The 26,253-nt window shown below is 47.4% G+C and overlaps 1 protein-coding gene across 1 annotated transcript in view; it reads right to left on the reverse strand.

Annotated features, from left to right (window-relative positions):
* EIF4A3 (eukaryotic translation initiation factor 4A3) overlaps window positions 1-26,253 on the reverse strand; it is a 155,068-nt gene that overhangs the window by 17,174 nt on the left and 111,641 nt on the right. Inside the window, exons 8-9 of the mRNA XM_069607816.1 lie at window positions 12,201-12,339; window positions 8,123-8,238 (exon numbers count right to left, since the gene is read on the reverse strand). Of these exons, the coding sequence (XP_069463917.1) occupies window positions 8,123-8,238; window positions 12,201-12,339 (255 nt within the window). The remainder of the gene's footprint in view (window positions 1-8,122; window positions 8,239-12,200; window positions 12,340-26,253) is intronic.

The raw sequence follows: 26,253 nt of genomic DNA on the forward strand, positions 1-26,253 counted from the left end.
AAAGACAGACCTCTTTCTCAGAGGGAACAAGATCATGGGACCTGCCATTCCTAGACGAGGCAGGACTGCGCCTTGCGGCTACGTAAAACGCCTTCGCCTACCTGAGACAAGCTACCAACCGGCGTGAACGATCCTGCTTAGTCTTCTCTGGGAGCCCACAGCAGATCTCGCATCAGTCTTACTCTTGGTCTGGACGCAGACAATACAGGTACTTGGTGTCGATCCTAAAAAAAAAAAAAACGTTCAGGCCACATTTCTCTAAGGCCCTGTAGAGACTCCTCTTGCCCATGTCAGACATTGTTGAGGCAAGATGGATGCCAAAGTCTGGGCCCACTGAAAACTTGAGATAAGATCTGACAATGGAACTCCATCTTCACCGACAATGGATCTCCGCTGCCGGTAGTTGGGGAGAATTCTCAGAAATGTGCCGATTCCTCTCAGAGACCCGCAGCACTTCTGCTGGACTCTAGGACTTTTTAATTTCTAACCTAGAGAGGGAGACCTTTTTCCCCACTCTCTCATGTATTTTTCCTGTGATTTTGACTGGGTTTCTGGAGTCTGAAACTCCATAGGCATCTTTTTGCATGGTGTCACAGCACATTTAGTCTTTTAGATTCCCCAAGGTTTAAATACCTGACTCTTGGATTAACTACTGTTTCCAAGAGCAGTAAAGTGAAATTGACTTTGCTGTAAATTGTAACTTTCTGGATCTAGCACACACCATCTTACAATAAGGTGTTGGAGGGGTTACTTACACAATTAATAGCTGGTGGTAGTGGTTACCTTTTACTACTGTGTCGTGTCTTTACCACGGTCTGAGTTCGCAGCTACAGTAAAGCACCCATGGTGTCATTTTTGTTAAAATGCCTCCCTCCCCCTGCAAGCCCCCCCCTCCCCCCACTGTCATCTTTTTTAGCCATTTCTTCTTGTTTTGGTCCATCTTGAGATTTACTCTGCCGCCAAACCAGGTTTGGTCCCTTTGTTCATTTTGTCTTTGGTGGGCTTCAGGAGTGAAACCCGCCTCTGGCTCTTGTATGTGTGGCAGGTGCAGGAAGTGAGGGAGGTGATTGAAACTCTGTGCTTAATCCTCTTGGTTACAGGAATGCACCCAAAGGTGATTGGCCGGCTGGCTGTCAACTACCAGTTGTACAGCGATGCTGTACAAATCACATAATAAGTCATCGGGATGTTAGGGAGAATTCTCAAAATGTGCCGATTCCTCTCTACCTTAGAGACCCCCAGCTCTTTTGCTGAACTTTGGGACTCTGTACTTTTTAATTCTGTTTTCCGTGTTTGTTTCTTTGATTATGGAGTTTTAAGATAACTCCATAGCATCTTTTCATGTGCAGTGACACATGGATGTCCTTTTGGACTTCCCAAAGGTTTAAATACCTTATCTGGGATAAACTACTGTTTCCCAGAGAATGTAAGGTTAAATTGACTTTACTAGTCTTTTTAAATTCCTAGACCCAGCACTCACTATCTTCCTATAGAGTGCTGGAGGGGTTACCTAGTATCCCCTGTATCTAGAAACTCATGTAGCAGTCAAATACTACCCTTTTCTATCGAAATGGCTGGTGGCAGTGGTTTTACAACAAACTACCAGGATTTTTCCCGACCGCGAACACCGGTAGCTAAAAATCGCGGGAGCCATGTTTTTCAAGATGGTGCCTTAAGCCCCTTTGTTTAAACAGGTCCCTGTCTTTTTTCGCCATTTCTTTTTGGAAAGGTCCTTCTAGAGTTTGTCTCTGCGCGCAAAACTAGGTTTGGTCCCTTTGTTTCAATGCCTTTGGTGGGCTTCAGGACTGAAGACTGGCTCTGGCGCCTGAGTGTCTGGGGTGGGCAGGAAGTGAGGGAGGTGCCGAAACCCCCTCTGCTTAGTCTCCTAGGAGACCCAAATGCACTCTGGCATGATTGGCTGGCTGACTGTGCGGCAAGGACAGCCACCCTGCTGGGTGAGTGGCAGCTAGGCTGGAATGAATGGGAGAAAACTGTTTAAAAGGCAAGTCTCTTGGACTGGAAAGCAGAGTCGACAACTGGAACGAAAGAACCGAAGACTAGCTGGAAGAGGACGGCTGCTGCAACTCTTGGACTGTTGGTTTGCCCGGTGAAGCCTAGAACGAAAGAACCGAAGACTAGCTGGAAGAGGACGGCTGCTGCAACTCTTGGACTGTTGGTTTGCCCGGTGAAGCCCTGCTGCAGGTCCGAATTGCCAAATTCATCTCGACAGAGAAGCCCCTTCTTCCTTTGAGTTGGTGGGACCAATCAACTCGTAACCCACCTGGATACCATTCTCAGAGCTGGTTAGGATTAACCAGGGGGAAGGACACCAGCTTGTGTGCTTGAATTACAGCTACTGGAACTGAAGTGACTCAATTTTGTCAGTGTTTTTCGACGATCGAGTCCCCCGACGTCCTCCCTCTTGTCCCCACAACTGAGGCTCAGGAACAGTGAGATCTGCAGGAACTGCCAGGAACCAACGTCTTCTGCTGCATCTTGTTCTTCATATTAAAGGTACTGTGCCAACCCGATTGAGAGAACTTACCTCTCGCGGTGAAAGTTCGCTGAACTTTCCCAACTTGCAGGCCTTATCAGCTTGTGACCCAACATAGGATTCTTTTTCGTACAAACTACTTCTGAGAACTTTGGCAAAGACTTTACTGTTTACTTCAATAACTGCCCTATGCTATCCAAGACACTGGTCCATTAACTTTGGCCTAGCCCTATTGACCTGAATAGAGTCCTCTAGTGAACTAAAACGATTTGCACTGCCTAAGAAAGTATTTGTGATCTATTCTGCTAACGTGTACCTTTTTATTCCCATTAAAAATAACTGAAATGCCATTTTGCTCCTATTTCAGGGGAGCCTAATTTGTTCAGAAACGTATTGGTTCGTTATTGAATTGTATTTGTGTATACTATTAAGTTGCCTCCTAGTGAATGTTTTCTAAATGACTGTGTAATAAATTAATAAGTGTTTTACCAAGAAACCTTGAGTGTAAGTGTCTACTTGAACCATTGTGATTGTAAGACCTCTGTGTAACATTCTTGTACTGCTCACATTCCCTCTTGAGATAAGCCTGGCTGCTCAGCTCGCTATCACAAACTGTGTAGTAGAGACTTATACCAAAGTGGTTTTTGCTTACACCTATAATCCTAATTGTATGTGGTGGTCCCAGAGGGTACTGCATGCAATTCTGCCTAACAGTGGGGTGTGCTGGTTTTACCAAATGAAATTTAAAAGATTCAGATCCTTTCTACCCATGGGAAGAATAGTTCTCTCAAGGTTAGCCAGAGAAAGTTAAGAGGAGAGACCCTAGGGCAACCCAACAACAGACACTTCTTGCCAAAAAGTTGTCAAAGAGGATAACAAAAGACTATGGAGAATCTAAAAAATGACACCCATAAAAAGAGTAAAAGATTCTTTGAGTGTGGAAAAAGGTTCCCACACAAAGGTGGAAGGAAAAATAATCTGCCAGTAAAGCAAAAAGTTCTGGGGTTGACACAGGTCAGGAAGATTTATCATTACTATGAAAATCGTACCTAAAAACGGGCGTCTGTAGTTGGGATCGCTTGAGCTGGTGGAGCGCAAAAAGGCTTTCCTTTTAACACATTGTCCTTGGACCACCAGCGAAGAGCCTGAACCAGGGTTAGCGAAACAACCACTAGATCGTCCCACTGTCCACTTGCCTGAGACCACTGTTTCGCTGACCATTTCTACATTGGATGCATGCACGCGTCATGATATTTTATTTATATCATGCCCATACACACGTGTTTCAGCGCGCAACGAGGCAAGGGAGGGGTACAAGGGAGGACAGAACAACAATCTTGCTAGGTCCAGTGGCATTGAGAACGCGCAAGTGCAGGGGAGCGGGAAGTGCAAGGGGTAGGGGAGGAGTGGAAAGTGCTGAACACGTGAAAGGAAACAGGTAGTGCGGTCAGCAGGTGAAAAGTGCAAGCATTAAGTGCAGGGACAGGAATCTAATAAGTGCAAGTAAGGGGACTGTAGGGTTGCAGATACAGACCCAAGTGCAAGGGTTGCCAGAGGCAGAGTGAATATGCAGCTGGGTGGGCAGGGATCTAGGCCCGAAATAGGGGGGTAGCCACAAGCCCAGTGAAGAAAACAGATCAGCAGGGGAGAGGAATAGAGAAATCAGTAGCAAAGAGGAAGGTCTTGAGGTGCTTCCGGAATCGAAGGTGGTTCTCAAGTTTCAGAGGCAGGGAGGCTGTTCCAGAGGGAGGCCCCAGCTGAAGAAAGATCTACCGCCAACTCATTGCTTGGAGAAGCTACTGACCCGGAGAGAGTTGGAGAAGCGAAGAGCTTGAGTAGCGAGGTATTTCTGAAGGGAGAGTTTAAGGTATTGCGGGCCCAGGCCCCAGAAGGCCTTGTGAACAATGCAAAGGGTCTTGAACGTAATCCTTGCAGCTACTGGGAGCCAATGAAGATTTCGGGGCTGGAGAGATACGATCCCAGGGCTTGAGGCAAAGGACAAGTCTCGCAGTCCTGTTCTGGATAAGTTGCAGAGGGCGGAGAGAAGCAGGTAGATTTAGAAAGAGGCTGTTGCAGTAATCCAGCTTGGAAAGAACCAGAGCTGTAGAGACAATGAGGTTCTGGGGGAAGGAGAGGAAAGGAAGAATACCTCTGAGGAGGTGCAGTCGGTAGTTTGACTTCTTAATGTCAGGTGTGTGGAGAAAAGGAAAGCGTGGAATCAAGGATGACCCCAAGGTTCTTAGCCACACAAGTGGGAACAGGGAGAGGGCCCAGGGGGGCCGGCCAGAGAGTGACAGCAAAGAAAGGTGCAGGAGTGCAGATGAACAGGATCTCAGTCTTACTGGCATTAAGGCAGAGGTCGCTGGCGGCGTGAGGAACTAAATAAATGCAAGAGGCCATCATCCCTAGCAAGCGCATTGCTTTGCGTACCGTTATCCGGCAACAGGCCTTGTATTGAGGTACCTGCAACAGCATATTTTGTACTCTCTCGCTTGAGGGGAATGCCAGCTTATCTATTGTGTTTAGGCTAGCCCCCAGAAATTGTTTTGCTTGGCTGGGGACTAGACTTGATTTTTTTCTCGTTGATCGAGAAACGCTGTTGGTCTAGAATTGATGTAGTATCCCTGGGGGAGACTACACCATCCTTGTACTCTTGGTATTAGGTAACCCACCTACTTGTATAGGTCGGTACTACACAAGTTGGTAGTGTGACCGAGAAGCCAGGCTTTTCTCAAGAGGGGTAAATGTGAGATGTAGAGCCGTAGCATCAAAATTCACCAATACAAGTATCCAAATAACACTTGCACTCAAGGTTTTCTAGTAAAATAATGATTTATTCAACAGCCACTTTGAAATAAGCATTCTTTTAAAAAGGGTAATGAGCAACAATAAAGATAATTACGTTCTCAGAAACAAGGCAAGTAGGTACGCTTTAGAGATGCTTCATACACACTTCCTACACCCTTAGGTGACCATCAACTAGGAGAGTATTGGCATTTATACATAATATTTTCACTTTGTACATTCTGAGGTTTGGAAGAAAGGAAAGGTTAAAAGGAAGGAAAAAGGTTAACAGGTTATCAGAGCATGAGAGCACTTTTAAATCTCCCAATGAAGTCTATATAAAAACCTTTCCCAGCAATATCAGTTAAAAACCAATGCATCACCTATGAGGGACATTAAAAATCAAAGTCGATGGACCGGAAAAGTCTGCAGGGAGCCAGGACAGCCAAAGTCAATTGGAGCAAAGTCTATGGAGCTGAGGCACTTCTTAGATAGCAAAACAGTCTTGCACAATGTTAGGGTTTGTTGTAGAAAAATCATTGTTGGGCCACAAGCTGTTACACGTGTGAAAGTTAGAGTTGAAATCAACTCTAGAAAAGCAGTTACTGCAAGTCAACTGAGAAGAGCAGAACTACAAACAAAGAGTTAAGTACCCCAAAGTCAGAACAGTACCTTTGGTTATAAGTGGATCAAGCTGGGTTCTGTCTGGTTGCAGTGATGCACATCCTGTGTTCTTGGGCCTCAGTCATGGGTACAATATGGAGGATGTCCCGAGGACTCCTGCACAGCAATTCAAAGGTCGACGGCAGCTACAGGCGTTCCTCGGATCAGCAGCATTTTGCGGATTCAGCGCTCGGTAAACCGCACCACCACAGATCTTGGACACCGGGTTGTCTTCCTTCAATCATAGAGTCCAGCATACTGGAGAGGTGCCTTGAGCTTGGGTCGTCCTGCTTCAGGAGGGTGCTCAGGAGACTGCTGGAGTTTTCGGCCAGCTTACAGACGTTGCACTCGACTACAGATTTCTCTACCCCTGGCACTCTTTTCCAGCAGCAGCAAAGAAGTACCGCCAGTTGGGGAAGGTCTTCCAGCAAAGTTAGTCTCAGGGTTAGTTGGTCCCACTAACCCAAAGGAAGAACTTTTTCTGATTGACTAGTGAAGCGCCGTAGTTTCAGCACAGCACAGGGCTTCACTGTGCTTAATGGTCCAGTAGGATGCAGCAAGCTTCATTCACGGTTTCTTCGTTGGGGTGTTCTTCCCAGTGGTTGACTGTCTTCAGTCCAAGAAGCCTCGCCTTTTATGCAGGTTTCTCCCATTCATGCACAGCCTAGCTGTCACTCACAGCAGGGTGGCTGACCTGCAATGACAGCCAGCTAATCAAGACTGGGTGCATTCAGGTTTCCCTCGATACTAAGGACAGAGAAGTTTCGGGACACGCCCTCACATGTCCTTCCAGAACACTGGATCCAGAGGAGAGCTTTAGGGACGAAGCCCACCAAAGGCAAGACAACCAAATGGCTCAAATCTGTCTCAACGCACAGAGTAAAACCCAAGAAAGACCTCACAGAAAATGGTGAAAAAAGTAGACGGGGGCCATTTTGACAAAATGGTCACCCATGGGTGCTGTACTGCAGCTGAGGGTTCAGCCTGCGATAGAAAATCGCAATGGTAGGAAAAAGTAAACCACTGCCACCAGCCATTTAAAGTAGTGAGGGTAAAATAAAAATGTTACATGAGAAAGTAAAAGAAGGGGCTACTAGGCAACCCCTCAGCACTCCACATAAAATGGGGTGTGCTGGATCTACAAAGCGAAAAGATAAGTAAAGTAGTTTTAACTTTACTATTCTTGGGAACTGTAGTTCACACAAAGAAAGGTATTTAAACCTTAGGAGAATTCTAAAGGATCTAAAGAATTTCTCATGACCCCGAGTGACGCCTCTGGACCTCCTCAACTGCACTGACCTCCCAACTTCGATTTCATGGTGGCTTCACTTGAGCTTCTGTGATTTTAAAACATTTTTCTAAGAAGGCATCAGAGTTTTGAACTGGCCCACTGACTTTGGCTGTCCTGGCTCCCTAAAGGCCCCTTCTGAACCTACTGGCTTTGGTAGCGCTTGTTCCCTTACAGGTTTTAATTGTTGAACACTATTAATGCTGGGATAAAAGACTGCCAAATCCCTCTGGGAGAATCCGTTTTACTACTTACGAAGTATGTTGCGATCCAACTTCAACTTTTCCCTCCTTGTAACTCAATATTGTAATGTGATCACAACGAAGTGCTAATACTGACCTCAAATGACATCACTTAGTGTGCTGGAATATGTTTAGCATACGAAATGTTTACTCACCTACTTTATTGCTCTTGTTGAATCATAACTTTGGGTTTAATGTTACTATTAGTTGCTTCTTTTTAAAGATGGTCTAATTATCCTTGAATAAATATTTGTACTATAATTTAAGTGCGTATGTGTTTACTTGGATACCTGCATTTACCAATTTCATTGTACAACTCACATTTACCCTTCTTGAGATAGGCCTGGCTGCTCAGTCACTACCAACTTGTGTAGTACAGGCCTATATTAAAATGTGGCTTACATAATACCAATAAGTATTGTAAAGTCCCACACCAGGTGGACTCTGTAAATTCTTAGCCAACAACGGGGAATATTCATGAGCATGTGAATCCAAGTCAGACCCTGTGCTGGAGATGATGATCCTATGTCAGCGAAGGGCCACACAAACGCAGAAAGAAAAATGGTAATTCATTCCCTGGAATAAAATTATTCCCAAAACAGACTTAACCTTTATAGTCTTGTTAAATACTACATTCCTGTAGATACTTGCCTTGCACCAGATCGAAACTCTTTCATGATGGATTCCCTCTCCTTCTGGGGCATGTCACCATGCATTGATGAAACTGTGAAGTTGGCTTCTCTCATTTTCTCTGTTAACCAGTCAACCTGAAAGCAAAGAATGAATACAATTATTCCACAGTCTGATAAAATAGAAATACCTGTACAGCCCATGCCTTCTGCACAAATGACAGACGAAAATCCCATAGCGGTTTACACAGCCGAGAGCTTTGCCTGCACCTGTGCCAGACTGCACTTTTGATGGGTGAAACAATTTAAGCGCTATGCACACACATACTGTAGATAAAGATGTCTCTTTAGGCAACTCTCCCTCAATATTCTATGGACCCCCAAACCTTTTGTTTTTGAACCGGTTCTGACTTTTTACAGGTTCCTTCCCATGGCCTTTTTCAAATTTTGACATCGGGGAAACTGATCAGTCCTTCAGACTATAAGTACTGGGAAACTACGTTTCCCTTTTGTCTTTTTACATTTTGTTGAACTTTTTAACAGTGCACAACCGCACGTAGTAAACATGAACACCAGAATTAAGACGAACACAGTAAAAATGGAGCTGGTGCCACTAGCTTGTCTTCAGGTTCATGTAAAAGTAACCAACAATCCCACAAGTAAAAGTATCGCCATTGCACTACATTGTAAGATACTATGTGCAAAGTTAGAAAGTACAAGAATACAAAAGGGAAACCATTTCTAACCAGTACATCTAGCCTGAAGGACTCAACAGTTTCCCCATGGCATGTGAGCAAAAAGGCAAGAAAACCATTCAGAAAAGTCAGGACAGATAAAGCAAAAAGAATGGGTTCCATAAGAAACTACAGAGGGAAATTTGCAGAAAGAAAATATCTCCTAATATAAGTGAACCTACTGGTGAGCTTACATATTTGTGTTATATGAGCACCACACACTGTGTAATAAGCAGCGCTCAGATGCCTGAGTGTTCGTATCACTATATAAATGGTAAATTATTATATAGTTTTTGGGTGATACTACTACCCACTAGTTTCCTTTGTTGGTGTGTTCTTAAAGTCTTACATAAATGTTTTATAACTGCCTAAGCGGAATTATCGTGCGCTATTGTGTGTTGACTCATGGGGCCACCGGTCCATGCTCATACTCTAAAACAAAGCCTTGGCGGCTCTCCACGCTACCTTGATTGTGTTTTGGCTAAACTCTCAGACTCTCCCAGTTAACAGCGTATACTTTGTATTTTGGGTTTGTCAGGTGTTCGGGAGAATTCACATTTCTGTGCTAATTCCCTTCAACCTCAGAGACCCGCAGCTCTTTTGCTGGACTTTAGGACGGTTTCATTTTAACAGTTGAGTGAGTGAGTGAGCCTTTTCTCCTCACTCCTTCGTGTGTTTGGACCCAATTTGGATAGGGTTTCCTTTGTTTCACAACTCCATAGGTATCTTTTTTGTATGGTGACACACAGCACCTTCAGTGCAGTGCCACAGAAATCCTGTAGATTCCTCAAAAGGTTTAAATACCTTTTCTTGTGTGAACTGCTGTGCCCAAGAATAGTAAAGTGAAATTGACTTTACTTACCTTTTCTCTTGGTAGGTCCAACACACACCATCTGATTGCTGGGTGGTCACTTAGTAGCCCCTTTTCCTACCTACCCTCACTACTTTAAATGGCTGGTGGCAATGGTTTAATGTGCCCACTATTGTGCTTTTCTACCGCAGGCTGAATCCTCAGCTACAGTACAGCACCCATGGGTGACCATTTTGTCAAAATGACCCGTCTTTTTGCCATTTTCCAGTGGTGAGGTCTTTTTTGGGTTTTACTCAGCACGCAAGGGAGGTTTGAGCCCTTTGTTCTTTTTGCTGGACTGTAGTACTGAAACCCACCTCTGGCTCCAGTGGGTCTGGAAGGGCCAAAACTCCCCTGTCCTTTGTCTTTCGGAATACTTGCATGCACCCAGTCCCGATTGGCTGGCTGTCCTTTCAGGACAGCCACCTTGCTGTTTGAGCGACAGCTAGGCTGTGCATAAATGGGAAAATACCTGCTTAAAAAGCGAGGGTTTTAGGACTGAAGAGAGTCGACCACTGGGAAGAACAACCCGACAAAAACCGTGAACAAAGCTTGCTGCATCCTCCTGGACCATTGAATTGCCCGGTGAAGCCCTGCTGCTGTGCTGAAAATCCTTTTCATGATCGACAAGCTCCGGAAGGGACTACTTCTTCCCTTGGGTTAGTGGGACCAACCAACCCCGAGACGAACACCACTGGACCACCTTACCAGACTGGCTGTACTTCTTTGCTTCTGCAGGACCAGCGTGCCAGGGGTCGAGAAATCCATAATTTAGTGCAACGTCTGCAAGCCGGCCAGACGCTGCAGGAGTCTCCCCAGGACCCTCCAGAAGCAGGACGACCAGAGCTGGAGTCCCCTCACCAGAGTGCAGGACTCAAGGAGTAAAGGAAGCCCCATCCAGTGTCCAAGATTTGCTGTGGTGCGATTATCGGTAGCTGAAACCGCAAAGTGCCACTGATCTGAAGAGAGCCCGTAGCTGCCGCCGACCTCCAAATTGCTGCCGCAGGAGTCCTGCAGATGTCCTCCCTCTTGTCCCCATGACTGAGGCCCAGGAACCCAGGATCTGAATCACTGCAACCAGACAGAAGCCAGCTGGACCACTCTTCTAACCAAAAGTACTGTTCTGTTTTGGGGTACTTCAGTGTCTTTGGATTTGCTCTTCTCAGTTGACTTTCAGTAGCTGCTTTGCTAGAGTGGATTTCAGCTCTACCCTTCACAAGTGTAACAGCTTGTGACGCTACAGTGATTTTTCTTCAACAAACTCTCTAAACTTTGTTCAAGACATCTAAAGCTCCAAAGACTGTACTCCCATTGCCTTCGGCTGTCCTGGCTCCCTGCAGACTCTTCTAGTCCATTCGACTGATATTTACTGTCCCTCAGAGGTGATAACTTGGTTTTAAACTATTATTGATGGGAAAGGTTTTTGTATAGGACTTCATTGGAATATTTAAGGGCTCACATGGCTCCAAGAACCCGTTTAACCTTTTTCCCTCCCTTAACCTTTCCCTTCGACAACCCTCAGAATCTGCGAAGTGTACTAGTGATATATAAATGCAATTACTGTCCTAGTTAGTGATGTACCCCAGGGTGTAGGAAGTGTGTAAAAAGCATCTCTAAAGAGCATCTACTAGATTTGTGTTGATTCTGGAAAAGTATATTTGATTGTTACATATATTACCATTTTTAAAGAATGCTCATTTAAAAACTACTGTTAAATAATTATAACTACAAACCGTGAGTGTTACTTGGCTACTTGTATTTGTGAATTTCATTGCTACAGCTCACATTTACACCTCTTGAGATAAGCCTGGCTGCTCAGTCACACTAGCAACTTGTGTAGTACAGGCCTATACCAAAAGGTGGGTTACCTAATACCAAGAGAACAAGTGTTGTGTATTCTCCCACAGGGTTACTACATCAATTCTTGCATAACATCAGGTCACTAGTTTCTTTCTGAACCAATAACCCTTCTTCACCCCATCTTCTTGCAACCACTCTTTGCACTAAATATTTGTATGTGTATTCGTGTTTATACTGCGCAAACCTAGCTAGGAAGCAACAACGCGCCATATGTGCAGTCTCTTACTAAGAGCTGCTCTGCTGACTGTTTTTGTAACTTATGTATGCAAGTCCAATAGAAGCACCTTCATAAATACAAGCAAGTGTGGTGCATATATGGATGTTTCAATCTCAGACAGTTGCTAGGCAGAAAATGCATCAATTGGCTGGACCTTTCGGTCAGGTTCATGGACACTTAGTAAGCATTCTTTGCAAGTAGAGTTCCACAGACCTAGCAAAAGAAAAATGGTTACACAGTAGCAGAACAGATGTGTCCTCCAAAGTGTTCTCTGAAGCATCACAGGAAAATTATTTAAAAAACAGGTGTGAGAAAGAAATGTTAAAAAAAAACAAACTCAAATGGAACGAAGGAAGATTTGCTGCACACTTACAGTTCATATAGGGGGTGAATAAATGTATGAAAAGCCTGTACTTGCAGAGAAAGACATAAAGCCTACCTTCCTCTTTGTATTGCAGAAGATGACTGCCTGAGTGATGGTCAGTGTGTCGTAGAGGTCACACAATGTATCAAACTTCCATTCCTCTCTCTCGACTGCCACAAAGAACTGTTTAATGCCTTCCAGAGTCAACTCATCACTGAATAAGTAAAACAAAAGAATGCATAAACATTATAAACTCTACATTACAAACCACTGAATCTGCACAAGGGTTCCCCCAAGCAGAAGAAACATGTGGTTAAAAGATGGCCGATACAATCAACTCCTTTTGGAGAGATTACATAAATTCCAAAAGTTAAGCACTGGTATACATTTCTGGCAAATCACCCATCAAAAGTGAAATGTAAAACAAAGATGGGTGATTACTTTCGGCTTGCTTTAGTTTAAAAAGCAAGTAGTTACATGAAATACAAGTGAGCCACTAACTTTGTTTTAATTCATTGGTACAGTTTCAATCATCTTGATTTCTCAATACCCAGACACCTTGTAGATTTTTCATCAGTGCACTCCTGATAGTAAAACCATCTGGATAGCTGGAGGTCTCACTTCCACGAGACTCCCAGCACTTTCTGCTACACTTGTGGATTTAATTTTCCATGTTCCCGAGTGAGTGGGAGCCTTTCCCCCACTGACCCTTTTTTGTTGCTCTATCTACAGGATAACCTTTTGTGTCAATCCATATTTTAACTTTTTTTTAATTCATTTAGCGTGGCAGCAAAACACAGGCGAACAGCGCCAGGCAAATACAGTACGAATGCAAATGTACACAATATAGGCATACAGAGGTTGCTTCACATATGAACATAACCAATTAGACATTTTTATAACATGGACGGGATGTCAGGGAACTATGATAGGGGTGAGGACCAGAGCTGGTGGGGGGAGGCAGCTGGGGGAGATGTAACCGGTGTCCTATTCAGGTCGGACATATGAGATCGGAATCTGAGCCAGATATTCCTAGGCCTGGAGTGGGTGGGCTGTAGGTGAGACCATGCTTCCTCAGAGTCCGAGGCCCACGTAACCACTCTTAGCCATTGGGCATGTGTGGGAGGTGAGGGGCGAAGCCAGCAAAGTAGGATGGAATGTACCGCGAGAAGCATGCAGAGGCCAGCTAGTTTTTTGGAATCCCGGGAAAGGCCTGGGAGGTCGTGGAAGAGGCATACCACCGGGGAGGGACTGATGGGGTGGTCGAGCATGGCAGACACCGTCGAGCAAACTGCCACCCAGAACTGTGAGAGGCGGGGACAGGACCAAATCATGTGAATGTAGTCGGCAGCATCCTGGCCACATCTAGGGCTGCTAGAGGGGTGGTCGCTGGACATGTGGTGCAATCTGATTGGGGTGTAGTGGAACCTATGTAGTACTTTAAACTGAATCAGTTTGAAGCGGGAGTTGAAAGACACCCGGTGTGTGCGTTCACACAAGTGTGCCCATCGCTCATCCGACATTTCGACCTCAAGGTCCACCTCCCACGTACGCTTCAGTTTAGTAAATTCTGGAATAGATCTGGACTGCAGCATAGTGTATAGCCTGGATATTTTACCTCTAGTGGGTGAGGGGGAGGCGAGTTCCTCGATGGCAGGGTCGTCCGGTGGTAATGCTGGGAACATCTGGTAATTACGTTTAAGGGTCCTGCGAAGAGATGAATATTGGAGCCAAACACACTGGCCACTCCTTAAGGACAACGGGAGGTCAGGCCACTCAACAAATATACCCTGATCAAACATCACGTAGCAACTCATATCCCGCTTCAGCCCAGCGTCAAACCATGGTTGGTGGCACCCGTGGGACCCCTGGAAGAAAGTTCCAGAGAGGAAGATTGCCGTGGAAAGCGTAAGCAGTGCCGGTCAGCCTCCATGTTTTTGCCAATGCCAGGGATGTGCAGGCGACCGGGCACTGAGTCCAGCGTTAGGTGGATGGGTTGTATCACCAGGGAGCGAATGTCACGGTCACAGACTGCAAGTTTCTCGAGTCTGACATGTGGGGGGGGGGGAGGGGAGTCCGTTGTCTTAAACCAGTAGGATGTGTATTGGATTTGGGATACCATCCAGTATTTGAGGAAATCAGGGGCGCCGACGTAAGTCATAGGGGTAGACAGGGTATCCAGTTTAAGGCGGACCGCCCCCGAGTGGCAAAGAAAGGAATTGACTGAGGGTCAGTTCACGGAAGAAGCCCCCCCCCCGGGCCACAAGGGAATATTGGTGAACCTGTAAAGTAGCTGGGGTAACACCACCATTTTCAGTAGACCTATTCTACCTGTGAGGGATATTGGGAGTTTATCCCAGACTAGGACTTTAGACGACAGGTGTGTAAGATACTTCTGGTAGTTCTCCTTGAAAGTCAGCGCTTGAAAACGCGTCACCTCTATCCCTAGGTAGGTAATCGTAGACTGAGCCCATGTGAACCCCTGGGTGTCAGGAGGGGGGAGAGTGCACTCCGTAAGTGGGAATAGCGTGGATTTCAAGCAATTCACCTTGAGGGCCGAGATTCGGCTAAAATAGATGACTTCCTCCAGTATTGGGGATAAGTTGATGGAGGGAGAGCGTATAAACAGTGCGTCATCAGCATATAGGGACACTATGTCCGCCTGGCCCGCAGTGCGGAGACCTCTATGTGCGTGGAATTGGCAGAGCATATTGGTGAAAGGCACTATTGCTATAGCAAAGATCAGAGGAGAGAAGGGGCATCCCTCTCTTGTCCCCCTAGCGATCTCAAAGAGAGGGGAGCAACGGTCGCTGGTGCGGACCCTAGCCACAGGATCAGAGTAAAGCAATCTGACCCAGGAGAGAAAGGAGGGCCCAAATTTACAGCTCTCGAGGACAAGCCACAAATGCCTCCATGAAACCGAATCAAACGCTTTTTGCATGTCAAGCGTGGCAGCCACCGCTTGTGTCTCAGGGTTTATTCTATTAATTATGTTAGAGACGCCTAAGGCTTAGGGAGGTAGAGCGACCTGGGATGAAGCCCGCCTGATCTGGGTGGATGATAGACGGTAAAAAGGGAGCCAACCGGAGCGCCAGTGCCTTGGCATATATTTTGCCATCGCAATTTATAAGTCAGAGGGGGCGGTATGAACCGCATTGCGAGGGGGATTTACCAGATTTAAGTAATACTGTAATTGCGGCCTCGCGGAGCGTTGGGGGGGAACACACCGGCCTCCACCGACTCCTCCCAGAGGGCCAACAGATGAGGGAGTAATAATGATTTATAATGCTTATAAAATTCGACTGGGATACCATCCGAGCCAGGGGCTCTCCCCGAGGATAAGGAGTCTATCGCATCAGAGAGCTCCTCGAGCGAAAGCGGGGAGTCAAGGGAACCAGCGGTCTCCGGGGAAAGAGTCGACAACGGAAGGGTATCAAGAAAGGAATCGATCTCGACTGACACCTCATCTGAGTTGGAATATAGGGCTTCATAAAATGTGAAAAATTCCGTATTGATGTCCTGTGAGGTGACAGCCAAGGAGCCGTCGGGCCTCTCAATCCCAAGTATATGCGGGGATCCCGTCACGTGACGGATCAATCTCGCCAGGAATCGGCCAGGGCGCTCACCCTCACCGTATCTCCTCGCCATGCCAGGGTTATCTGAAAAATTTGGTTCGCGTTCCGCAAGGGATCGGAACGTATCCAGCTCCACCCCGATATCCGCCAGGGTGCCGGGGGTGGAGTGCAGTGAGCATTTAGCCTCCAGGATCGATAATTTAGATTCACTCACGGCGAGATCTCCCCGGATCGACTTAAGGACACCATTCTCCTTTGACGGCACTATCCCTCCGATATAAGCCTTAAAGGACTCCCATAGAGTGGCCTGTGATGTTACCGAGCCCGTGTTCGCCTCGAAGAACTCCTCAATAGACAACTCGAGCTCGGAGCAAAACTCCGGGTCTAGAAGGGAGAGGGGTTTCAACCTCCAACATAGAGTATGGCCGGGATCCGGGCCCCAACCTATGGTGACGGTTACAGGAGAGTGGTCAGACAGGGTTCTGGGAAGGATCGTTAGCTGTATGACATTCTTAACCAATTCGTTGGAGATCACCCATCTATCAATACGGGAATAGGAATCGTGGGCTGAGGAGTAGAAAGAGTAAACACAAGAATCCGGGTATAAGAACCTCCAAGCATCAACCATGGCGAGACGGGGTAGGGATGATAATGCGGCATGGGCTGCCCTGGAAAGTTGACGGGGCCTGGACCCAGATCTATCGAGAGCTTCATCGTAAATTGTGTTGAAATCACCCCCCCAGAGGATGGGGACAAGGGGGAAGCCATCGAGGAGGGACGGGACCTGTACATAGAAATCTGGGTCGTCTATATTAGGGCCATAAATGTTCAGCAGTACTACTTCCTTGTTTTGAAGCGTGGCATGGAGCAGTACATATCTGCCTTGAGAGTCTATTTGTGACGAAATAAGGGTGAACTTGAGACTCTTATGGATGAGGGTCATGACCCCACGGCTTTGGGTAGAGAAATCAGTGAAAAATCTATGGGGACCCCAAGTTTTGGCAAACCGCATACACTGTTCCGTGCGGGCATGTGTCTTGTAAAAAGAGAATCTTGGACCCATGACGCTCGGCCTACAACAGGAGCTGCCTCATCTTTTTATAATTGCCCAACCCCCGTACATTCCAGCTCATGAAGGTCAGGTCACTCTCTATCACAGATGCAGTGGAGTTTGTATCAGGAAAAATGTCAATAGCCAACGGGCTAGTTTAGCAGCCCTGCGGTAGCAGTTCATGAGTATTGCCACGCGGTCTGCCTTCGCTGCCAACGCCAGGTTTTTTGTAACATAACCCCAAACATGACCCACCCACACCCCCCCCCCCCAAACAGAGGGATGACAATCCCAAAACCCCTCAACCATAACCAAACCAGCGGCATCAACGCCTGGGGGCCTGTAGGCCGCGTCACCCCGGGCCGCGGCAGATCCGAGTAAGACAAAAGGTGCCCACAGTAGGAATTTTGCATGTAACTTGTACGGAGTTTTTGCACATGTTGATGTGGCACATATTTGTAGAATATGAAATCAAGCAGATTACAAAATAAAGGGTCAGTGTGGCCCCAATGCAGGTGGGCGGCCGGGCCTGGCCCCTACCCAACGGGATAGAAGGATTACTGTAGAACCATGATCCGATGGGAGTGGGGAGGGGGGAGGGGAGGGTCAGCCCAGGAAATGTTCGTCCATAAACTTTGGAGGCCTCCTCCGGAATCGTGAAGAACACCACCTGGTTGGCGTGTTCTATGCGAAGTTTGGCGGGATAGAGCATGGCATATTTGATTGAATGGTCTTGCAGCCGGCGTTTCACTGCTTGGAAAGTCTTGCGTTCACGTTGGACGGCCATTGAAAAGTCTGGGTAAAGATGAATCCTTGCGCCGCCCAGTAGTAGCTCACCCTTGAGTCTCGCAGCCCTAAGGAGAGCATCACGGTCACGGAAGTTCAGCACATGGGCTATGATGGGCCGGGGTGGAGCACCAGGCTTGGGTTTAGCCGTCAGGGCTCGGTGTGCCCGCTCTATAGCGAAATGCGGGGAAAGCTTGGGTGAATCGAGGATTGACATTAATGTATGCTCAACAAAATCCTCCATTGGTTCATGAACCTCGTTCTCGGGAACACTGATAATGCGGAGGTTGTTACGCCTTGATCGGGATTCCAAGTCCTCGTTCTTCTTTTCCACATCGAGGACTCCGTTAGAAAGGGCAACAACCTCAGAACGCAAGGCACCCAGTGCATCCTCTGCGGAGCCCACCCGTGTCTCGACCTCCGACACTCGGCTATCCGTCCTCTCAATGTGGGCCTTAATAGAGGATATGGTGCCGTTCATGTCATCTAATTATGAGTGAAGTGCAGTGAAGCCCTCGCGGATAAAGTCCATCATATTTTGGGATTCCGGGGCTGCGACAGATGATTATGCGGCAGGGGTCTGCTCTGTGGTCTCCTCTGGCGATCTAACCGGTGTCTTCGCAAACATGTTGATGGAGCTCGGTTTCTTCCTTAGTCATCTTGACGATGTTGGAGATCGAGTGGAGTGAGGGGGATTCCAACAGTCCCAGAAGAGAGGTGGGGAGAGCTCGGACCATGCACCCGTAAGACAATATGCGAGTTATGGTGTGAAGCAGGCAGTCGTACAGGGGGGACCAGTGGCTATGGATCCATGTATATGATTTTGCAGTTGCCGGTACAGGCTGTGGGGACTCAGCAAGCCCCGGGAGACGTGGAGGGCAGCGTCCGAGGACCCAGAGTGTAGGTGACCTCGGGGCTGGGGTGAGTGCCCAATAGCTACTGTGAGAGCAGGGGGTCCAAATTAGATTGACCAAGTGCGTCTGTAGGAGGGGTGGGGAAGAGCACCTCCCAGCGCAATGCTCCGCCGGCAGGGCAGACTGGCCGCAGCCTCACGAACAATGATGCAGGTCAAGGCAGGCACCAGGTAGTCCGCGAGACCGGTGTGGAATAGTGGCCAAGAGACCACTGTGACCTGCTCCGGAGACAGGGGTCCCCCAAGAATGGAGATGTGGGTGGCCAGCGAGGCCCAGGGCACCCCTAGTGGCCCAAACGGGTAAGGGTAGGTCTACGAAGCAGAGGGGCACACTAATGAATTCTGGCCGGAGGAAGTTCAAGCGTGCAAGCTATGTGGGTCGGCGGGAGCGCGCGGCACCCGGTGTCCGAGGGCGCACCGCAGCTCTATCCCGCCTCGAGTCTCCTTGCGGGGGCGGTGCGGGAGAGAGGGGGGGGAGGGAGGCACACCCCGCCCAAGTTCAGGAGGGGCCAGGCCACGGCAGCGCTGAGGGTGTCCTCTGATGCAGCGCCTGGGTTGCGTAGCCTCAGCACCCCCACAGCAGCGCGGGACGGCCCCGGAGCAAGCGCAGGGCCGCGGCTCCAGAGGGCCCGTCCCCACGGGGTGGGTCCCGGCAGAAGCAGATTAAGGGGGCCGGGGCTCCGGAGCGCCCCACTGGTCCTCCACGGAGCAGACAGCAGGCTTTGGTATGACGGGAGGCTCGGCAAGTTTCCCTCAGCCGGGTCGAATATTGGCGCGAAGCCGCACCACCGGTGGGGGAAGGGCGAGGAGACGTCCGGATCTCGGGGTTCCCAGCTCCGATTTTGTCCAGGATCATGTCAGATGGTGCCAAGTCACCACAGAATCAATATTGTGCCCTCCAGGGCTGGGTGCCAAAGCAGGAAGGTGCCATAAAAAGGATCGTGGGATCTGCCTGGCTCGGAGCGTAACGTTCAGGCGGCCATCTTGTTCGGCACACAACAGCGCCCCCACCCCCCACGACTTCTCAATTTCTAACCTGGAAAGAGTGAGACCTTTTTCCCCACTCATGTATTTTCTTGTGATTTTGACTGTGGTTCTTTTTGGTTTCTGGAGTCTAACAAACACCATAGGCATCTTTTTGCATTGTGTTACACAGCACCTTTAGTGCAGTGACACAGTGAAGTCTTTTAGATTTCCCAAGGTTTAAATACCTTACTTTGGGATTAACTACTGTTTCCCAGAGCAGTAAAGTGAAATTGACTTTACTGTACAGTGTAACTGTCTAGACCCAGCACACACTATCTTACAATAGGGTGCTGGAGGGAATACTTAGTAGCCCCTTTGTCCAACTTCTCATGTAACATTTTTTAGGTTACCCTTGACACAATGGCCGGTGGCAGTGGTTACTTTTTACTACCGTGTCTTTACTGCGAGCTGTGTTCGCAGCTGCAGTGAAGCATCCATGGGTACCATTTTTGTCAAAATGGCCCCCGTCTTCTTTTTTTGCCATTTCTTGTTTTGGTCCTTCTTGAGATTTACTCTGCGTGCCAAACCAGGTTTGGTCCCTTTGTTCATTTTGTCTTTGGTGGGCTTCACGAGTGAAACCCGCATCTGGCTCCAGAGGGAGATGCCCGAAACTCCCTGTGCTTAGTCTCCTAGGAGACCCAAATGCACTCTGTGGCGATTGGCTGGCTGACTGTCCGGCAAGGACAGCCACCCTGCTGGGCGAGTGGCAGGTAGGCAGGAATTAAAAGGAGAAAACTGTTTAAAAAGGCAAGCCTCTTGGACTGGAAAGCAGAGTCGACCACTGGACGAAGGAACCAAAGAAGAACTTGAAGAGGACGGCTGCTGCAACTCCTGGACCGTTGGTTCGCCCAGTGAAGCCCTGCTGCATGTCCGAATCGCCAAAATTGCATCGACAGAGAAGCCCCTGCAAGGACGACTGTTAGGGAGCATTCTCTGTTTAGGCTGAATTTCCTAACCTAGTGAGTCCCCCAGCAGCTTTGCTGGATTTTTGGGGTTTATTTTTTTTTCTCCTGCCAAGAGTGAGACTTTTACCCTCACTCTTTGCCATGATTTGAGTGTGTTTCTTTGAATCTAGATGTGTTTAATGGGCTATGGGCTTACTCCATAGGGCTTCATGTGTTTTTGTGATGTGTGTTACACAGCACCCTCAGTGCAGTGACACAGGGGTGTCATAGTGACCCCCCAGTTTAGACTCCATACCCTGGGAATGACTACTGTCTCCCAGGGCATGTAAAGTCACCATTGACTTTACTAGTCTTAAATTCTGAACAGAACCAGTACAAACCATCATATTGTGGACGTACTGGCTGGGGCAATTTGATTGCCCCAGGGTCTGTTAGTCGAGGGGGCACGTCTAAGTCCCCCCTGATCGAGTTTTGGCTGGTGGCAGTGGATACTACTTTTTATATTCAACCGCGAATATTTTCCTATGGGATTTCCCATTGTTTTAGGCTATCTTTATTTAATTATTTACGGTAGCCTCGAACATACCGCCGGTTTATTGAATTAATATTAATTCTCCGGTTGGTGTTTTTTGCCAAAACTTGATTCTAAAATGGCATTTGTGTTCTCTTCTGTGACTCCAACCCAAGTCGAGCCCTTTGTTCCACTTTTTGGCAGGCTTCTCCACAGAAGCCCTCCAAAGTGGTGCCACTCTGTCTGGGGTACTTAGGAGGGGTGGAGGGGGATTTAGACACCATGGACTGAGTTGCCTAGGCAACTCAAGTCGCACTCCGTCCTGATTGGCCCAAGTGGTGAGCCGGCCGGCTCACCACTTAGCATGTTTGAGTGACAGCTAGGCTGAGTGAAGGGGGGTTTTCTGCATAAAAGCAGGGCTTTGGGGACTGGAACTTCAGAAGTCGCCACAGGACCTAAGGATCCGACGAGGGAGAAGCTGAGCCGACCTGTCATGACACCACCACCGGTGGAGCCCTGCTGGACCGCCTCACCGCTTTTCCCAACGACAGAGGAGATCTCCCGCCGGAGAGTCTTCTTCCTTTGACTGGTGGGGATAACCAGTTTCGCCGTCTTTTCACCTTCCCGACGTACCTTGTGGCCGCCTTGCCTGTGCCAAGCACCCCGGCAACCGGGATACCACGTTTTACCACGACCGCGAAACCAAGGTACCACCTTTAACCAGAAAACTCAGCGGCTGGTTTCTTCCCTGGTAGTGCAACGACCTTCATCTTTCCTCCAAGTCGAGATGTTCTCTTTCCCTGGACGACGCAACTTGCACCCACTACCAGGAACAACTGCCACCCCAGGAGGATCCTTCCCACTTAAGGTACCGTGTCCCGCCTGGCTTCCCTTGCTACCGACTGTACGTGGTAGATTTAGTCCCCGGCTTTCAAACCTGGGTTAGCCTGGGACACCCTGGCTAAACTTTCCAAAACCTCTCTAAACTCTTTGTGAACTCTCTGCAAGACGTTCTAAGCCTAGTGTAACTGATCTTGGGCGCATTTGTGCTCTGCTCTCTCTAAGAGTGGGCCCAGCCTTTGGACCACTAGTGACTTTTGCTCTTCTGCCTTGCGAACAGTGTTCCTGAACCTTAGAGTGGTGTACTTTCCCATATTCTGTCTTTTCCCCTCCCTTTCTCACAAACTTATTGGAGTGCAATCTAGTTAAGCGCTCACCTCTGTATGAAAATAAGTGGTGTTGTACTGTGACTTATCTGATAAGGAAAAAGGGGTGTACATATTACAATAGTAACTGTGTTTAGAATATTTTACAACAAGAGTGCTGGAGTGTTTCAAACCGTGCGTTTTTAAATAAATAATTATATACTTTGATACCAAAGCTCTGGTCAGTGTTTGCCTGTATTATTGTATCTGAGTGCCTATTGTGTATACTTTGCATACTGCCCAACTCTCTTGAGGGACGTCTGACTGCTCAGCCACAGCTACCAGGTAAATCTGGGTGGTACAGACTGCTACCAAGTGGGTTTACTGCCAACACCTGTAGTCTTAAATCTTTTGCAGTGTTCCCTAAGGGAACTGCACAGGTTTCTGCCTAACAACGACTTCTCCCTTTGAGTTGGTGGGACCAATCAACTCCCAAGTAAGCCACCTGGACACCCATCTCAGAGCTGGTTGAATTTCCTCAGAGTTGCTGCAGGAAACTGTAGAGCCAGGGAGAGGGACACCAGATTGTGTGCGTTGCTTGTAAGCTGGCCTAAAGCTTTTGGAAGATCCTCTGGAGTCCCACGAAGCAGGACTGACCAAGCCTGACCCCCCCCCCCCTCAGTTGAGTGCGGGACCTCAGATGTGAGGACAGTCCACCTCGACAGCCAGGAACCACACTTATTGCTATTTGCTGTACCGCAAGGAGCCGAACCGCGAAACAGCCACTGAAACTAACGTTTGCCAGTTTTGATAGTGCAGGAGTCCCGACGTCCTCCTCTTGTCCCCACGACTGTGGTCCAGGAACAGTGAGAGCTGCACAGGAACAGAAGTCTTCAGCTGTATCTTTTCTTCTTTACCAAGGTACTGTAAAACAAGTCTAAGAGAACTTACCCCTTACTGTGGAAGTGCTTGTAACTTCTGCAACTCACAAGTCTTATCAGCTTGTGGCCCTACATTTGAGTCCTTTTTATCAGAGACTCCTAAGAACTTGTGCAAAGACTTTTCCTTTAACTTACCTGAAGTGTTGAATCCTATACAGAGACTTTTGCCCATTTACTGACTCTTCTCTCGCTATCTCAAAGTATTTGCCCGGCTTAAGAATATTTGTAATTTCTTGTGTTCTAATAACCTTTGCCTTTTACAAACTATTGAGAGTATTCTGTATGCCAACAGTAAGGTATTAATGTCGCCAGCACCCTTGTTAACTTAAGTCACCCGTGGGTGTAGGTTGTGCGTGGGCCATCCCAACAGGGCCTTGTCTGATCCAGAAACTCAGTGTACAGTATTGAAGTGTATTTGTGTGTTACTGGTATATTGGTCCCTTCTAAAGAAGGCTTTATAACTGACTGATACATTATTAATTGTTTATGCAGGAAACCTTGAGTGTAAGAGTTTATTTGAATACCTGTAACTGTGAATCTTTGTGCAACTGCACTACTGCTCACATGTTCCCTCTTGAGAAGCCTGGCTGCTCAAAACGCTACCAAAACTCTGTAGTACAAGCTTATACCAAAGATTGGGTTGCCTAGACCTGTAGTCATAGTTGCTTGTAGTGTTCCCAGACGGTACCGCATTCAAACTTTGCCTAACAGTCTGCCGTGGAACGAATCCGGCTAAAAGCTCCAGGAGCCTCACAAGGACCCTCCTGAATCAGGACCTCCAGATACAGAGTCCCCTCACCAAAGTGCAGGACCGAGGGAGCGAAGAGAGTCCAACCGGTGTCTGAGATCCACATCCGTGCTGTTTGCCAAGTGCTGAAACAACGAAGTGCAGCTGAACCGAAAAGAGCCCGTAGCTGGAGACAACCTCCGATGTACCGCTGCAGGAGCCTTCCAGACGTCCTCCCCTTTGTCCCCACGACTCAAGCTTAGGAACCAGAGTCTGCATAGCTGTAGCACGACAGAATCCAGCTGGACCATTCTTCTAACCAGATACTGTTTAGACTTGGGGTACTTAATTTAGGGCTTGTAGCAGTGCTTTTCTCGCTTGGGAATTGCCTTGGCTTACCTTTATCGAGTTGACTTCAACTCCCTTCTCACAGGCTTTACAGCTGGTGAACCTACAATGATTTTTATGAAACTCTAACCTTGTGCAAGACTTTAATCCAAGAAGTGCATCAGATCCATAGTCTGTGTCCCAAATGAGTTTGGCTGACCTGGCTCCCTGAAGTCACGCTTCTACTCCATTGAGTTTGATATTGTGCGTCCATCATAGATGGTAGCTTGTATACTGGTACTGCCGGGAAAGGCTTATCTAGACTGCATTGGAGGATTTAGTTGTCCTCACATTTACAGAGAATCTCTTGTAACCTTTTTATTTCCCTAACCTTTCTGCAAACTCAGAATCCACAAAGTATACCAGTGCGATACACAAATGCCATTACTGTCCTTGTGATTGAAGTCACCTCAGGGTGTAAGAACCGTGTATGAAGCATATCCAAAGATTATCCACCAACTTGTTTTTGATTCTGAAAAGTAATTGTAAAGTATATTTGAATTGTTACAACAAATTGCCTTTTTAAAGAATGCCTAGTTAAAACTGACAAATATTTATAATTGAAATCGTGAAATCAGGAGTGTAAGTGTTACTTGTATTTACGAATTTCAATTGTACAGCTCACATTTACCCCTCTTGAGATAGGCCTGGCTGCTCAGTCACACTACCAACTTGTGTAGTACAGACCTATACCAAAAGGTGGGTTATCGAATACCAACCAGATAAGTGTTGTGTAGTCTCACACAGTGTGACTGTACCAATTCTTAACTAGCAGTAAAGAAAACAGAAAGTAACTTGTGGTTTTACTCCCCATGAATACGTGTGGCCTATACTAAATGTGTGTGGTAAGGTCTGACTTCCCTAGAATTACTGTTAGGTATTCTGAAGAAGGTTTACGCTTTTGTCCGTTTACCTTCAAACATTGTGTTGTGTTTTTATCATGCATTTTTGACTCTATGACCAGTACTTACCCCTAGACCTAACTTGGCCTAATTGAATTTATAATAAACCTTTATGTTTTATAATACTTCTGGTTTTAAGTGTTTAATCCTTGGTATACTACAGATTCAATGTACTTTCCTACAGCCATCTCTCCCTCCTAAGAGAAGCCTGGCTGCTCGGTCTACCTTACCATATGTTCAGGTGGTGCAGCCTTAAACTAAGTGGAGTTTTGTACTGTCAATTGAATGGTTTTACTAAGCCCACACTTGGAGCTCAGACAAACTGTTCCAACACCTGCCAATGTGAAAGTCATCATTATTTGAAGGGAAACCCTGCACATACACTAAAGATTTGTCTTCCGAAGCCCATACCAGAGGATTTGTGCAAAATCTCCCCAACACAATTACTGAAATCTTTTTCTGCCAGTCATCTTACTATACAAAAGAATAAAGCCCAGAGTTCCCCCGAGACCAAGGGCGGCTCCAACAGAAACAGCTCCGGGAAGTGTCAGCAGGTGTCTGCAGGGGAAGCCAGTGGCCAGCCATCAACCAACAACTACAAGGACCCGCAAGGTAGGGTGGCTTGGGGAGAGGTACAACTCTACCCCAGATACCGGACCACTAGGCAAAACCAATGTCGATCAATGTAATCACCGCCAACAGCATTAATAGCAGGGCCTCTGCGTCCTGCATTGTGTGACCCCACACTGCACCGATAGGCCTCTCTCCCACTATACAGGTATCTCAAACTTTGCAGGAGTTCTGCCTCCTAATTGCAGTGTATGATGTCTAGGTTGCACTGATAGGCCTCTCTCCCACTGTACAGGTCTCAAATTTAGCAGGGTCTCTCTCCCCATACTGCTGTGTAGGATGTTTAGACTGCACTGACAGGCCTCTTCCCCCCACTGCGCGGGTCTCTCAAGTTGAACAGGGGCCACGTCTCCAAACTGCACTGGGTGGAATTTAAACTGCGCTGGGGGACGTATCTCCCACTGTGCAGGTCTCTCAAACTAAGCAGGGGCCTTGTCTCCGAACCGTACTGTGCAATGTTTAGATTGCACCGATAGAACTCCCACCCAATATACAGATCTCTCAAATAATCTAACTGTGCTTAGTTCAATACTCTACCAATCCCGGAATCCCACCACTACCTAACCCAACTAAATCCCATACCGGCAGACCGTTAACACCCTCACTCCCCACAGTGCGCCCTTAGGAAA

Source organism: Ambystoma mexicanum, chromosome 4q (genome assembly GCF_040938575.1).
Source record: "Ambystoma mexicanum isolate Mex_15411 chromosome 4q, UKY_AmexF1_1, whole genome shotgun sequence".
Lineage (NCBI taxonomy): Eukaryota > Metazoa > Chordata > Amphibia > Caudata > Ambystomatidae > Ambystoma > Ambystoma mexicanum.